Source organism: Mytilus galloprovincialis, chromosome 10, assembly GCF_965363235.1.
Source record: "Mytilus galloprovincialis chromosome 10, xbMytGall1.hap1.1, whole genome shotgun sequence".
NCBI lineage: Eukaryota > Metazoa > Mollusca > Bivalvia > Mytilida > Mytilidae > Mytilus > Mytilus galloprovincialis.
This window is the reverse complement of record NC_134847.1, coordinates 29,184,615-29,197,407: the sequence shown is the minus strand read 5'-3', so window position 1 is coordinate 29,197,407 and position 12,793 is coordinate 29,184,615. Positions and strand designations below refer to the sequence as shown.

General features: G+C 31.9%; 1 protein-coding gene across 1 annotated transcript in view; it reads right to left on the bottom strand.

The window, feature by feature from the left end:
* LOC143047344 (polycystin-1-like protein 2) overlaps window positions 1-12,793 on the bottom strand; it is a 42,854-nt gene that overhangs the window by 20,701 nt on the left and 9,360 nt on the right. Inside the window, exons 7-10 of the mRNA XM_076220377.1 lie at window positions 11,841-11,935; window positions 6,605-6,833; window positions 4,434-4,709; window positions 1,253-1,406 (exon numbers count right to left, since the gene is read on the bottom strand). Of these exons, the coding sequence (XP_076076492.1) occupies window positions 1,253-1,406; window positions 4,434-4,709; window positions 6,605-6,833; window positions 11,841-11,935 (754 nt within the window). The remainder of the gene's footprint in view (window positions 1-1,252; window positions 1,407-4,433; window positions 4,710-6,604; window positions 6,834-11,840; window positions 11,936-12,793) is intronic.

Genomic DNA, 12,793 nt, shown 5'->3' with positions numbered 1-12,793 from the left:
TGTATGTAAAATTATTTAACTTAATTATTTTTACTGGCATATATCCTTCTAAATGGAGAGAAAATTACATTAAACTAGTATTCAAAGGAGGGTGTTTTAATAACCCCTCAAACTACAGAGGTATAGCACTTTCTAGCTGCTTAGGAACAATTTTCTCAAGAGTTTTGTATAACCGTTTAGAAAAGTATTCAAAAACTAATAATATTATCTGTCGTGAAAAAGATTGGAGTCAAAAAAGGATACAGAACTAGTGATCATATTCTTATTTTAAAAACTATTAAGGCTTTAAAATCAAACAAAAGAATATATGCATGTTTAATTGATTTAAAAAAAAAGCTTTTGACACTATAAATAGAGAGGCTCTGTTGCACAAACTTGCTGAATATAACATTAATGGACCATTCTTTAATATTCTAAAAGATATGTACAAAGAAGTTCTATTTGCAGTTAAAGTCACTGAAGGCATTACTATATGTTCCCTTCCACAGTTGGAGTAAAACAAGGCTGCATTCTAAGTCCTACCTTATTTTCTTTTTATATAAATGATTTGACCTCAATGTTTGATAACACATGTGATCCTGTAACATTACATGACATAAAATTGTCTAGTCGTTTATTTGCTGATATTGTTTGGATTTTAGACTAATAAAATTCTTATTCTATTCTTATTCTTATTCTTATTCTTAACAACATGGCAAATGTGTCCTCCTATTATGATTTTGTGTTCCTTTCTAATCATACAAAAGAACAGTTTCGAACTACAATATGCTACTGTTGCCTTTATTCTACAGTAATTCCAATACCGCAGTCTTTCTGATTTTTCTAAGCAACTAGATAGGAAAAATAATATTTACCCAAGGTTCTCTTCTAACTTATTTTCCCAAAATGACTAATAACGCCAAAATTAATCGTCGCGAATATTTAAAACTTGTATCTTTCCTTATTAGGCTACATCAAGTAAATTAGAAAATCGCGAAATTAAATAGCCGCAAATCAAACAAGAAAGGGAAAAACGCAAAACAAATTCATTGCGAAAATAAATGTGGTTACAGTATATATTTTTGGGCGTATTTGTAAACCTTTATCTTCTATTATTTACAGCCCAATTCATAACAAATAAATGTTTTAAATGACACCGATATTTTGGTTTAACTCAAACAGCTACATATTGTATAATTAAGTATAAAGAAGAGTTCAGATCCCATCCAATCATTATCATGTATCCTTTTTACTGATATTTATAAATTCTTACTTCCAATAGGTATGTCAATGATGATAGGCTTTGGTAGTTTAGTTACATTAAGTGTTTTTTGGTTTAAATCCTTAAGAATTAGCGAAATCATTGGAGAATTAATGTATGCAGACGACTTGTCCCAGGATCTTGGATTCTTGTCTGAGAAAAGCATCTGTAATAGAAATAGGAGAATATATATATGCAGACGACTTATCCCAAGATCTTAGATTCTTGTCTGAGAAAAGCATCTGTAATAGAGAGAGGAGAATATATGTATGCAGACAACTTGTCCCAAGAACTTAGATTCTTGTCTGAGGAAAATATTTGTAGTAGAAAAAAAGAGAATTAATGTATGCAGACGACTTGTCCCAATTTCTTGGATTCTAGGCTGAGAGAAGCATCTGTAATGGAAAAAGAAGAATTAATGTATGCAGACGACTTATCCCAAGATCTTAGATTCTTGTCTGAGAAAAGCATCTGTAATAGAACCAAAAAAAATGTATGCAGACGATTTTTCCTTTGTTCTTGGATTCTTGTCTGAAAGCCTCTGTAAATAACTAGATGTGTCAAAGCGAGACGAATGGCCCCGTCCCAAAAAATCTGCAAGTTCAATAACACATGTGGACACAAACATGATAGTAGGCTCACATATCAAAAATCTGCTCAAAATCTGGGGGTGTATAGAAAAAAATCTGTATACCTGTGATTTTCAATAATTAATCAAAGTCCAAAGCCTGTTATTTCAGCAAAAATTAGCGGAGCGGAACAAAACTAATTTGATCTGTTACTCATCATGGTTAAGTCACATACCAAAAATCAGCCCAATATCTGAAGGCGTTTAGATGAAAAGTCCATATAACAGAGGGACGAAAGATACCAAAGGGACAGTCAAACTCATAAATCTAAAACAAACTGACAACTTCATGGCTAAAAATGAAAAAAGACAAAAAGAAAAACAATAGTACACATGACACAACATAGAAAACTAAAGAATAAACAACACGAACCCCACTAAAAACTAGGGGTGATCTCAGGTGCTCCGGAAGGGTAAGCAGATCCTGCTCCACATTTGGCACCCGTCGTGTTGCTTATGTGATTACAAAGCCGTTAAATAGTCTAATTCGGTAGGTCATATTCATGAAAGGGAAGGAGATTGTAGTTACGACGTAAGGAACATATCCGATATCATTTGCGAAACGGTTATTCCATAACGGTCAATCAACTCGTGATGGCGTCCGTAAAATTTACGAAGGGATGATTTCAACTGCACCATTTGGAACTCTTGGTTTAATAGCTTCCTTGTGAGCAGTAACCATCTATCAAGAAAATCATGATAGGAAATGCAAGCACGGGAATATCGTATCAATTGGGAGATATATACCCCGTTTGCAGGTGCTGCTGGAATGTTGCTACTTAGAAATGGAAAGTTCACAATTGGAAAGCTGAAGTCATCTCTTTTGTCGTAAAGTTTTGTTTTCAACCGACCCTCATTGTCAATTTCTAGATGTAAGTCAAGATATGAAGCCGACTTAACTGTATCTGTAGTATAACTGTGATTTTCAACAATTTTCTCAAATTCCAAAAACCCGTTACTTCGGCAAAAATTAGAGAAACGGGACGAAACTTTAACTTGATCTGTAACTCATCATGCATGGTTAACTTACATACCAAAAATCAGTTTAAGATCCGAAGGCGTTAAGAAAAAAACTATGTATAATGGTTTGTTGCGGAATGACGGGATGACGTCGGAATGACGGAATTTCGGACCAGGGTAAAACTATATGGCACCGACAACTTCGTTTGCGGGTCAGAAAAGAGGAAATTATAAAGTGCAGACGACTTGTCCCATTAGATCTTAGATTCTTGTCTGAGAAAAAGCATCAATAATAGAAAAAGGAGAATTAAGGTAGATCATAAGTAAATGTTTTTTGAGGCAGAATTTTCTTATAATTGGCCAAAAATGAAGATTTTACTATGCTTTTTTCAAAAACATAATGAAAAGTAAGGGTCACTCTGCTATTTTTCAAGCTATGAGTCGTTGAAAATTGCCTACATTTGGTTAATTTGTTCATGAAAAAACACATAAGAGTGCATAAAAAAATTCTATGAAATAGAATTTTGAAATTTATTGTGAGAAATAATTTATTGTGAGAAATACATTAATACATGTAATATGTTTGAAGAAAATAAAAAGAAAACATGGTGTCACCGAACCTGTTTTCTTGCCACAAGTAAAAATAAAAAATTTCCCTATTAGCGCAGTATAAATTTTGTTCTTAAAGAGTTATCTTTCCTTAAATGGCTCATTTAAGTAAAATGCTTTGAAAAACCCAAAAGGTTGATGTTTGTTAAAGTATTTTGAATAATACAATAAATTATCAAGTTAATAAACAGTTTAACCACAAAATTGCAAATCTGTTTCCAAAATTGCTGATTTGGGCAAATAACTAGACCGGTTTTTGTACTGTGATTGTACAATCTAAGATGGAGGTATACCATGAATCTACCATAATGTATGCAGACGACTTGCCGAATGTTCTTTGATTCTTGTATTAGGAAATCCTTTTTAATACATAATGAAATTATAAATTGCAGACGACTTGTCCCAAGATCTAAGATTTTTTTTTCTGAGAAAAAGCATCTATAATTAAAAAAGGAGTATTAATGCATGCAGACGACTTGTCTCCCTGTTCTTGGATTCTTGTCTGAGGAAAGCGTGTGTATTAGAAAAAGGAAATTATTAATTGCAGACGACTTGTCCCGAGGTCTTCGATTCTTGTCTAAGAAAAACATCTGTAGTAGGTCATCCCAACTTCATTCACTTTAAAAAAAAATTAGAAACCCCTTGCCAAATATACAATTGAAATTTACTTTATAACCACAACCAATATAAATAAAAAATGTGCCCAAAAAAACATAACATTTCAATATTTTTGTCTGGAAAAACCGTGTAATAGACATGTTAACCCAGCACTTACATCTTTTTCGAGGGAACACCATTCATCATTCATAAATAAAAAGTAAAATCACAAAAATACTGAACCCAACACATATCATCCTTTCAGTAATTCAGTACAAGTATCTGCCCTTATGAGTGCATATTTTTAATTTGTTTTAATTTCGGGTAGAGTGAAAAGATATTTTTAAGCAAAAAAGTATTTTTTGCTTCCTGCCTGGACAAATCTACACAAAAATATACCTGAAATTTAAATCCATTCTTACTAGCTTCTTTTAGTTGTTCTTTTATTTCTGGTGGTAGTTTAAAGGAACTAGTGACGGTTTTGTTACCAATTTTCCTGGAAGTGCTTATATCTGTTGAAGTATTTGTTGAATTGTTTAATTTGGAAACTCCAACTACTAAATTCATAGTCTTTGTTGAGAATTCCATTGTCTTGGGTTCATCGTCTGACAGAGTTTTAAGTGCTGAATCAGCTATGATATCCACTGTGTGAAGGAGCTTCTTTGTTCTTTCGATCTAATATATAATCATGTATATATCTATATCAATATGCGTGTATTGGGTTAAGTATACAATTAAATAAATTGAAAATAACGTCACATTGTTGACTATGCCACACACTGGTCAATGTAGAACATGGTTTTTTGCAATGCAAAACGTGAAAAAGCAAACATTAAATTTTTCAAGTAATTAATCTTTAATCTGAAGTTTGCCATAAAATACACCGTAAACAAATTATATTTTAAATAGATCTTTTAAAAAGATAATGAATGTCGTTCACAGTAGCATATATAAACTCTGACAACACCACGAAAGAAATATAAAGATCAAAAGACAAACAGCAGTTCACAAAAAAGAGCACAGAACTAAAGATTGAACCCAACCATAAAAATAGGATGATTCAAGGTGATTCGCAAGGGTGACCATTTCAATTTCGTATAAAAAAAATGAGAGTATGCATAATTGGGAATAAAACGTAAGAAAACCTGGGTCCTACATTTTGTGACAAAAATCATTCTCAGTCAAAAGCCAGGTATTTTTCTCAAACTTTTGTTCTTACACATTTTTTGAACGGTTTGAGAAAAATATTTCTTCTCACTATTGAAAACCCTCTTCTCGGACAATTATTTATCGACATTTAATTGTGACATTAAATATTCTAAATATTTTCTATAGTTACGTCATGAAAAAATACAACCATGCCTGATGACGTCACACGAAATATACACAACTTTCTTAAAGTCTTTGAAAAGGAAAGAAAATACCAAAAAGGAAACAGATCCCACCACTATAACTCGTGTATAACGACATTTCCCCATTGTCAAAATATAAATTTAAATTATCTAAAAAGCTTTAAATGTAAAAAAAAAATAACTGTCACGAGTGGAGAAATATCGTAACACATTTTTTGCAGTTGTGGAATCTATCAGTGATTAACAGTTTTTGGTCGTTATGATCTTAAATTGCTTATAGTTTTTCTCTCTACACTTTCTCTTATAAGCAGCTTAACGAAAACATAACATAATGAACAAAAGAATTGACACACCTAAGTGGTGTGTACTATTGGGTGTTGACAAATAAGGAGGTAGGGAATATTTGTTTAAAACCGGGGTTTTAGAAAAGAGAAAGGTAAAAAGGTGAAAAAATGGGAAAACTTGCAAAAAAAGCGTTATTGGGGTAATGAATATGTTAGCATGAAATGAAGGGAACAATGACAAAAACGCGGGAAGTTGGAAATGATGAAAAATTGAAAAATGGAGGAATATTATTAAAAACAAATATTTCAAAAAGACCATCACCATGTCTCTTGGTGCTCTTGAATGGCTTAATTGTTTTTAAACAGTTGTTTCTCAGAAAATTATTCTAAATGAGTATAAATGTGTCGTTGAGATATAAATAACAAGACCCACGGGTCAAAACATACAAAACCGACTTCTTACTTCATTTTTACATGCCAGTCATAAACATTTATTTTAATAGAAAAATATTTTCTGTCATAAAATAAATTCTTATAATTCCTGTTATATTCCTTAAACTGTCATTGTAGTCATAACGGATAAGCAGTAAGAAAATTAGAAATATAGAAACAGTTGTTTTACCTATTTTTGTATTTCCCATTTGTTAAATCTTCTACAATACATCGCTTTAAATTTCTTTAAAAAAATTCTGAATATCTTAACTTTTTTTATCTAAGCGTCACTGATGAGTCTTGTGTATATAAAACGCGTGTCTGGCGTATCAAATCATTAACCAGGTACCTTTAATAACTTATATGGTCAACTGTATAAAAATCTGTAGAAAACAATCAGTTTCGTTTTTTCGGCAAATTCTTAAAGAAGTTTCCATACTTCTCTATAATCTGATTTATGTTAGTATTGTAATGTATCGATTTTTTATTAATGATGGTTTACCTTTTTTTCTCTCGCCTTGATTTCTGCCTCTGTTTCTTGAACTTGTGTTTCTTGTTGTTCTTCTGGGCTTTCATATGGAACTTCTTGTTCAGGTTCTGTTTCTTCTACATGTTTGACATTTTCAGTTTCAGTTTCAGATTTATCCTCCACTATAACCTTTTCTTTTACAGTATGACGTTCAGGTACATGATTCAAATCCAAAAGATTGGAACTCGAATCAAAAAGTGACCTGAAAATACAAAGACGTGTTCTATTTATCAAAAAGGACAGAAAAACCTCAACCGGAATTTTAATGAACAACATTCGATTGAAAGACTTCTGAAACTAAGTCTATCAGCAATGGTATTTAAAACGTTATAGAAATTTACTAAAATATACATGATATACATATGTATTGATTTTGCTTATAGTTGAATAATGTTCAGTGACCTACAGTTGGTAATTTTTATGTCATTTTGGTCTCTTTTTAAGCATATAATTAGATACGTGATAATTGAAGTTCAGTTAAATTGTATTGTTATTGGACTGTTTGTCAGTTCTGTTTCGATAGATTGTCCTGTCACAGATCTGAAAAGATTCTATCAGGTCGCAGGTTTGATTTACTTGCAGCATCTAACATATTCATTACATCCTAACGTTGAGATCCAGGTTGTGACATAACAGCTAAGTAAGTATTCGTATTGTGGGTGGTGAATGTAAACAGAGGTGCTTATCCCGTAAGAATGTGTATCAACTACAAGATATATAATCATGAAACTGCTCCAAAACAATTTGCTTAATAAATTCAGTAATTGCAACCAATTCAGGGTTACGCAATTCTGACTCAAGTTGTCGGAATTCTTGTGCATATATTTGCTAATTGTAGGTCGCTACCCCAATATGAAACACTTATTTTAATTTAAGAAAAAGTAAAAACACAAATATACTTAACTCCGAGGAAAACTCAAAAAGGAAAATCCAAAATCAAAAGTCTAAACACATCAAACGAATGGATAACAACTGTCATATTCCTGACTTGGTACAGGCATTTTTTAATGTAGAAAATGGTGGATTGAACCTGTTTTTATAGCTAGCTAAACCTTTCACTTGTATGACAGTTGCATCAAATTTCATTACATTGTCAACGATGTATGAACAAAACAAACATACTCAAAGAGTAAAAATGTCGAAAATAAGGGTACAGCAGTCAATATTGTGTTATCATCTTAATATCACTTTAAAAACAACAAATGTAACGAAGAAGCTCAAAAAGGCATCCATCAAATTTAACATACTCATTTTGCTTTTCTTTTACGACTTAATTTATCTATGTAAAGTCTACCCGTAAAGGATAAAGGTTTGTATTATTGGTGTAAAATTGCGCATTTGAAATTCGCACAGGTAGACATAAAAATAATTTAGTCGTTCGAAGTATGACGGCATACATACATGCATAGTCACGTAAAGTAGATATAACAAAAAAACAGACTTAACAGTAAAGTAATAATAGTAAATAAATTAATTGTGGTTAAAAGTATGACGGGATACATAAGTACAGTATCACGTCAAATTTATATCATAAAAAACAGACTTAACAGAAAAAGTAGTTTTATTGAATAAAATAGTTTTGTCATACATAGTATGTCAAGATCCATAAGTAAAAGTAATATTGGTAAATGAAATAATTTTGTCGTTCGAAGTATGATGTTTTACATAACCACAGAGTCACTTCAAAAGCATATCTCAAGAAATTGACTTAACAGTACAAGTAATATTAATAAAGACAAATAAAAGAATGACCGAGACCCACAAAAATTAAGTTTTCTACCTCTGGTTTCTGTCCTATTAATAAAATAAATAACCAGACACTAAAAGATTGATATATATATACAAGAGTCACTCTTCTTTTCGATCAATACACTAGGCAGTAGCTAACACATCTCTGGTTTAAAACAAAAGAAATGTCCGACAGTGCAGAACAATGATCTTCTTAAAAGCCCGGATATCTCTGTAAACGTATCATGTTTACCATATAATTGAGAATGTGACGTCACAATACCTGTAGCAGAGTTCCCTTTATAGTCCAAATGGTTTTCGTATTTCGTTTTTTGGAAAAAGAATTGAAAGCAAACATTCCTTAATACTGCGAAAATAAATTTTGTAATAAAATTAACGGTACCAATTTTCTTGCACCAGATGCGCATTTCGACAATACATGTCTCTTCAGTGATGCTCGTGGCCAAAATATTTGAAATCCAAAGCTTATATAAAAGATGAAGAGCTATAATCTAAAAGGTCCAAAAATTATAGCCAAATCCATGAAAGGTATCAGAGCTTTGCATGAGGGAGACACATTCCTTAATTTCTAATAATTTCTAATAGATATTCATATTGTGCATACTTATCTTCAAGATTATGAATTTTCTCTTCTTTATAAATATAGACATCTACAAAAATGTCAACCCTGTGTCAAAGTTATTTGAACAATAAGTATACATGATTTTTTTAATCAGGTTTTTAATGTTATACTCACTCGACCATATTTTCTACTTTCCCCGGTTAACTATAATGCTATACTCACTCGACATCATTTTCTACTGTCCCGGGTTCACTTTAATGCTATACTCACTTGACCATATTTTCTACTTTCCCCGGTTAACTTTAATGTTATACTCACTTGACCATCTTTTCTACTTTCCCCGGTTCACTTTAATGTTATACTCACTTGACCATATTTTCTACTTTCCCTGGTTAAGTTTAATGGTATACTCACTTGACCATATTTTCTACTTTCCCCGGTTCACTTTAATGTTATACTCACTTGACCATATTTTCTACTTTCCCCGGTTCACTTTAATGTTATACTTACTTGACCATATTTTCTAATTTTCCCGGTTCACTTAAATGGTATACTTACTTGACCATATTTTCTACTTTCTCCGGTTCACTTTAATGTTATACTCACTTGACCATATTTTCCACTTTCCCAGGTTCACTTTAATGTATTACTCACTTGACCATATTCTCTACTGTCCCCGGTTCACTTTAATGTTATATTCACATGACCATATTTTTTACTTTCCCTGGTTCACTTTAATGTTATACTCACTTGAACATGTTTTCCACTTTCCCCAGTTCACTTAAATATTATACTTACTTGACCATATCCCCCCCCCCCGTTCATTTAAATGTTATACTCACCTGACCATATCTTCTACTTTCCCCGATTGACTTTTATGTTATACTCACTTGACCATATTTTCCACTTTCTCCGGTTCACTTTAATGTTATACTCACTTGAACATATTTTCTACTTTCCCTGGTTCACTTTCATTTTATACTCACTTGACCATATTTTCCAATTTCCCCAATCTACTTTAATGTTATACTTACATGACCGTATTTTTTACTTTCCCCGGTTCACTTTAATGTTATACTCACTTGACCATGTTTTCCACTTTCCCCGGTTCACTTCAATGTTATACTTACTTGACCATATTTTCCATTTTCCCCTGTTCATTTAAATGTTATACTCACTTGACCATATTTTCTACTTTCCCCGATTCACTTTTATGTTATACTCACTTGACCATATTATCCACTTTCTCCGGTTTTTAATGTTATACTCACTTGACCATATTTTCTGTTTCCCTGGTTCACTTTCATTTTATACTCACTTGACCATATTTTCCACTTTCCCCGGTTCACTTTAATGTTATACCCACTTGACCGTATTTTCCCCTTTCCCTGGTTCATTTAAATGTTATACTTACTTGATCATATTTTTACTTTCCTCGATTCATTTTAACGTTATACTCACTTGACCATATTTTCTACTTTCTCCGGTTTACTTTAATGTTATACTCATTTGACCATATTTTGTCCTTTCCTCGATTCACTTTAATGTTATACTCAATTGACCATATTTTCTACTTTCCTCGATTCACTTTAATGTTATACTCACTTGACCATATTTTCCACTTTCCCCGATTTACTTTAATGTTATACTTACATGACCGTATTTTTTACTTTCCCCGGTTCACTTTAATTTATACTCACTTGACCATGTTTTCCACTTTCCCCGGTTCACTTCAATGTTATACTTACTTGACCATATTTTCCATTTTCCCCTGTTCATTTAAATGTTATACTCACTTGACCATATTTTCTACTTTCCCCGATTCACTTTTATGTTATACTCACTTGACCATATTATCCACTTTCTCCGGTTCACTTTAATGTTATACTCACTTGACCATATTTTCTGTTTCCCTGGTTCACTTTCATTTTATACTCACTTGACCATATTTTCCACTTTCCCCGGTTCACTTTAATGTTATACCCACTTGACCATATTTTCCCCTTTCCCTGGTTCATTTAAAGGTTATACTTACTTGATCATATTTTTACTTTCCTCGATTCATTTTAACGTTATACTCACTTGACCATATTTTCTACTTTCTCCGGTTTACTTTAATGTTATACTCATTTGACCATATTTTGTCCTTTCCTCGATTCACTTTAATGTTATACTCACTTGACCATATTTTCCACTTTCTCCGGTTTACCTTGCTGTTATACTCATTTGACCACATTTTCGCATTTCCTCGATTCACTTTAATGTTATACTCAATTGACCATATTTTCTACTTTCCTCGATTCACTGTTATGTTATACTCACTTGACCATATTTTCTACTTTCCCCGGTTCACTGTTATGTTATACTCACTTGACCATATTTTCCACTTTCTCCGGTTTACTTTAATGTTATACTCATTTGACCACATTTTCTCCTTTCTTCGATTCACTTTAATTTTATACTCAATTGACCATATTTTCTACTTTCCTCGATTCACTGTTATGTTATACTCACTTGACCATATTTTCTACTTTCCCCGGTTCACTGTTATGTTATACTCACTTGACCATATTTTCCACTTTCTCCGGTTTACTTTAATGTTATACTCATTTGACTACATTTTCTCCTTTCCTCGATTCACTTTAATGTTATATTCAATTGACCATATTTTCTGCTTTCCTCGATTCACTTTAATGTTATACTCACTTGACCATATTTTCCACTTTCTCCGGTTTACTTTAATGTTATACTCATTTGACCACATTTTCTCCTTTCCTCGATTCACTTTAATGTTATACTCAATTGACCATATTTTCTACTTTCCTCGATTCACTGTTATTTTATACTCACTTGACCATATTTTCTACTTTCCCCGGTTCACTGTTATGTTATACTCACTTGACCATATTTTCTACTTTACCCGGTTCACTTTTATTGACATCTGTATGTGATATCTGATCAGATATCTTGTCCATAACATTTAATAGTGCATCCTTTAAGAAAATTAAAATAATCAAAAACTTGCATCGTGAAAATGTAATGATTCTCAATTTTCATGTATTTTATAGTTATGAGTTGAATATTTTTCAATGTTTTAATTCTTGGGGTAGTTTTTCTATATTACATTGTTTTAAGAAAATATTTCTTTGTTTCCATTCTTGGGTTAGTTTTAAAATAACTAATTCTTATTACATTTACCAAGGACTTTTTATTTCAAATAGGTAAAAATAAAGGGAGGAACACTATTTATTTTTACTCATTCTCAAGCAACGTCATCGAGCACATCTTGATAATAATTGTTGAAGGCAGTACAGTGATCTATAGTTGTTACTGTTTGTGTCATTTTGGTCTTTTTGTGGGTAGTTGTCTCATTGGCAATCATACCATATCGTCTTTTTTATATAACGCCAGCGGCCGGTCGTTCAACTTGTCGATAGCACTAACGTTCCGTTAAATTTTAATAAAATATCGATAAAATTTAACGTAACGTTAATCTTGTTGTTCATTTCATAGTTAGTTTAAATTTTCCATTATGTTGTTCTTAATTTAATTGAAATTTAGCCTTGGTTGGAAGCAGCATTAATAATTTAATAATGGCATATTGAAATGGCTGCTTTCATGATGCTACCATCATAAACGTTCAGATATTTCACATCCATTTTTTATGGTAATATTCTCACCCAAAAAGCTAAGAAAAACGTTAAACATTTTATTATGAAGGGATATAGTTACGATACTGTTATCAGGGCATTAAAGATTGCATATTTTGGCTTTAACTTTGATTTACTTATAGGGTCTTTGCATTGGAATTAAACACATTTATTCTAAAACAAGTTGTTGGCATGACACAT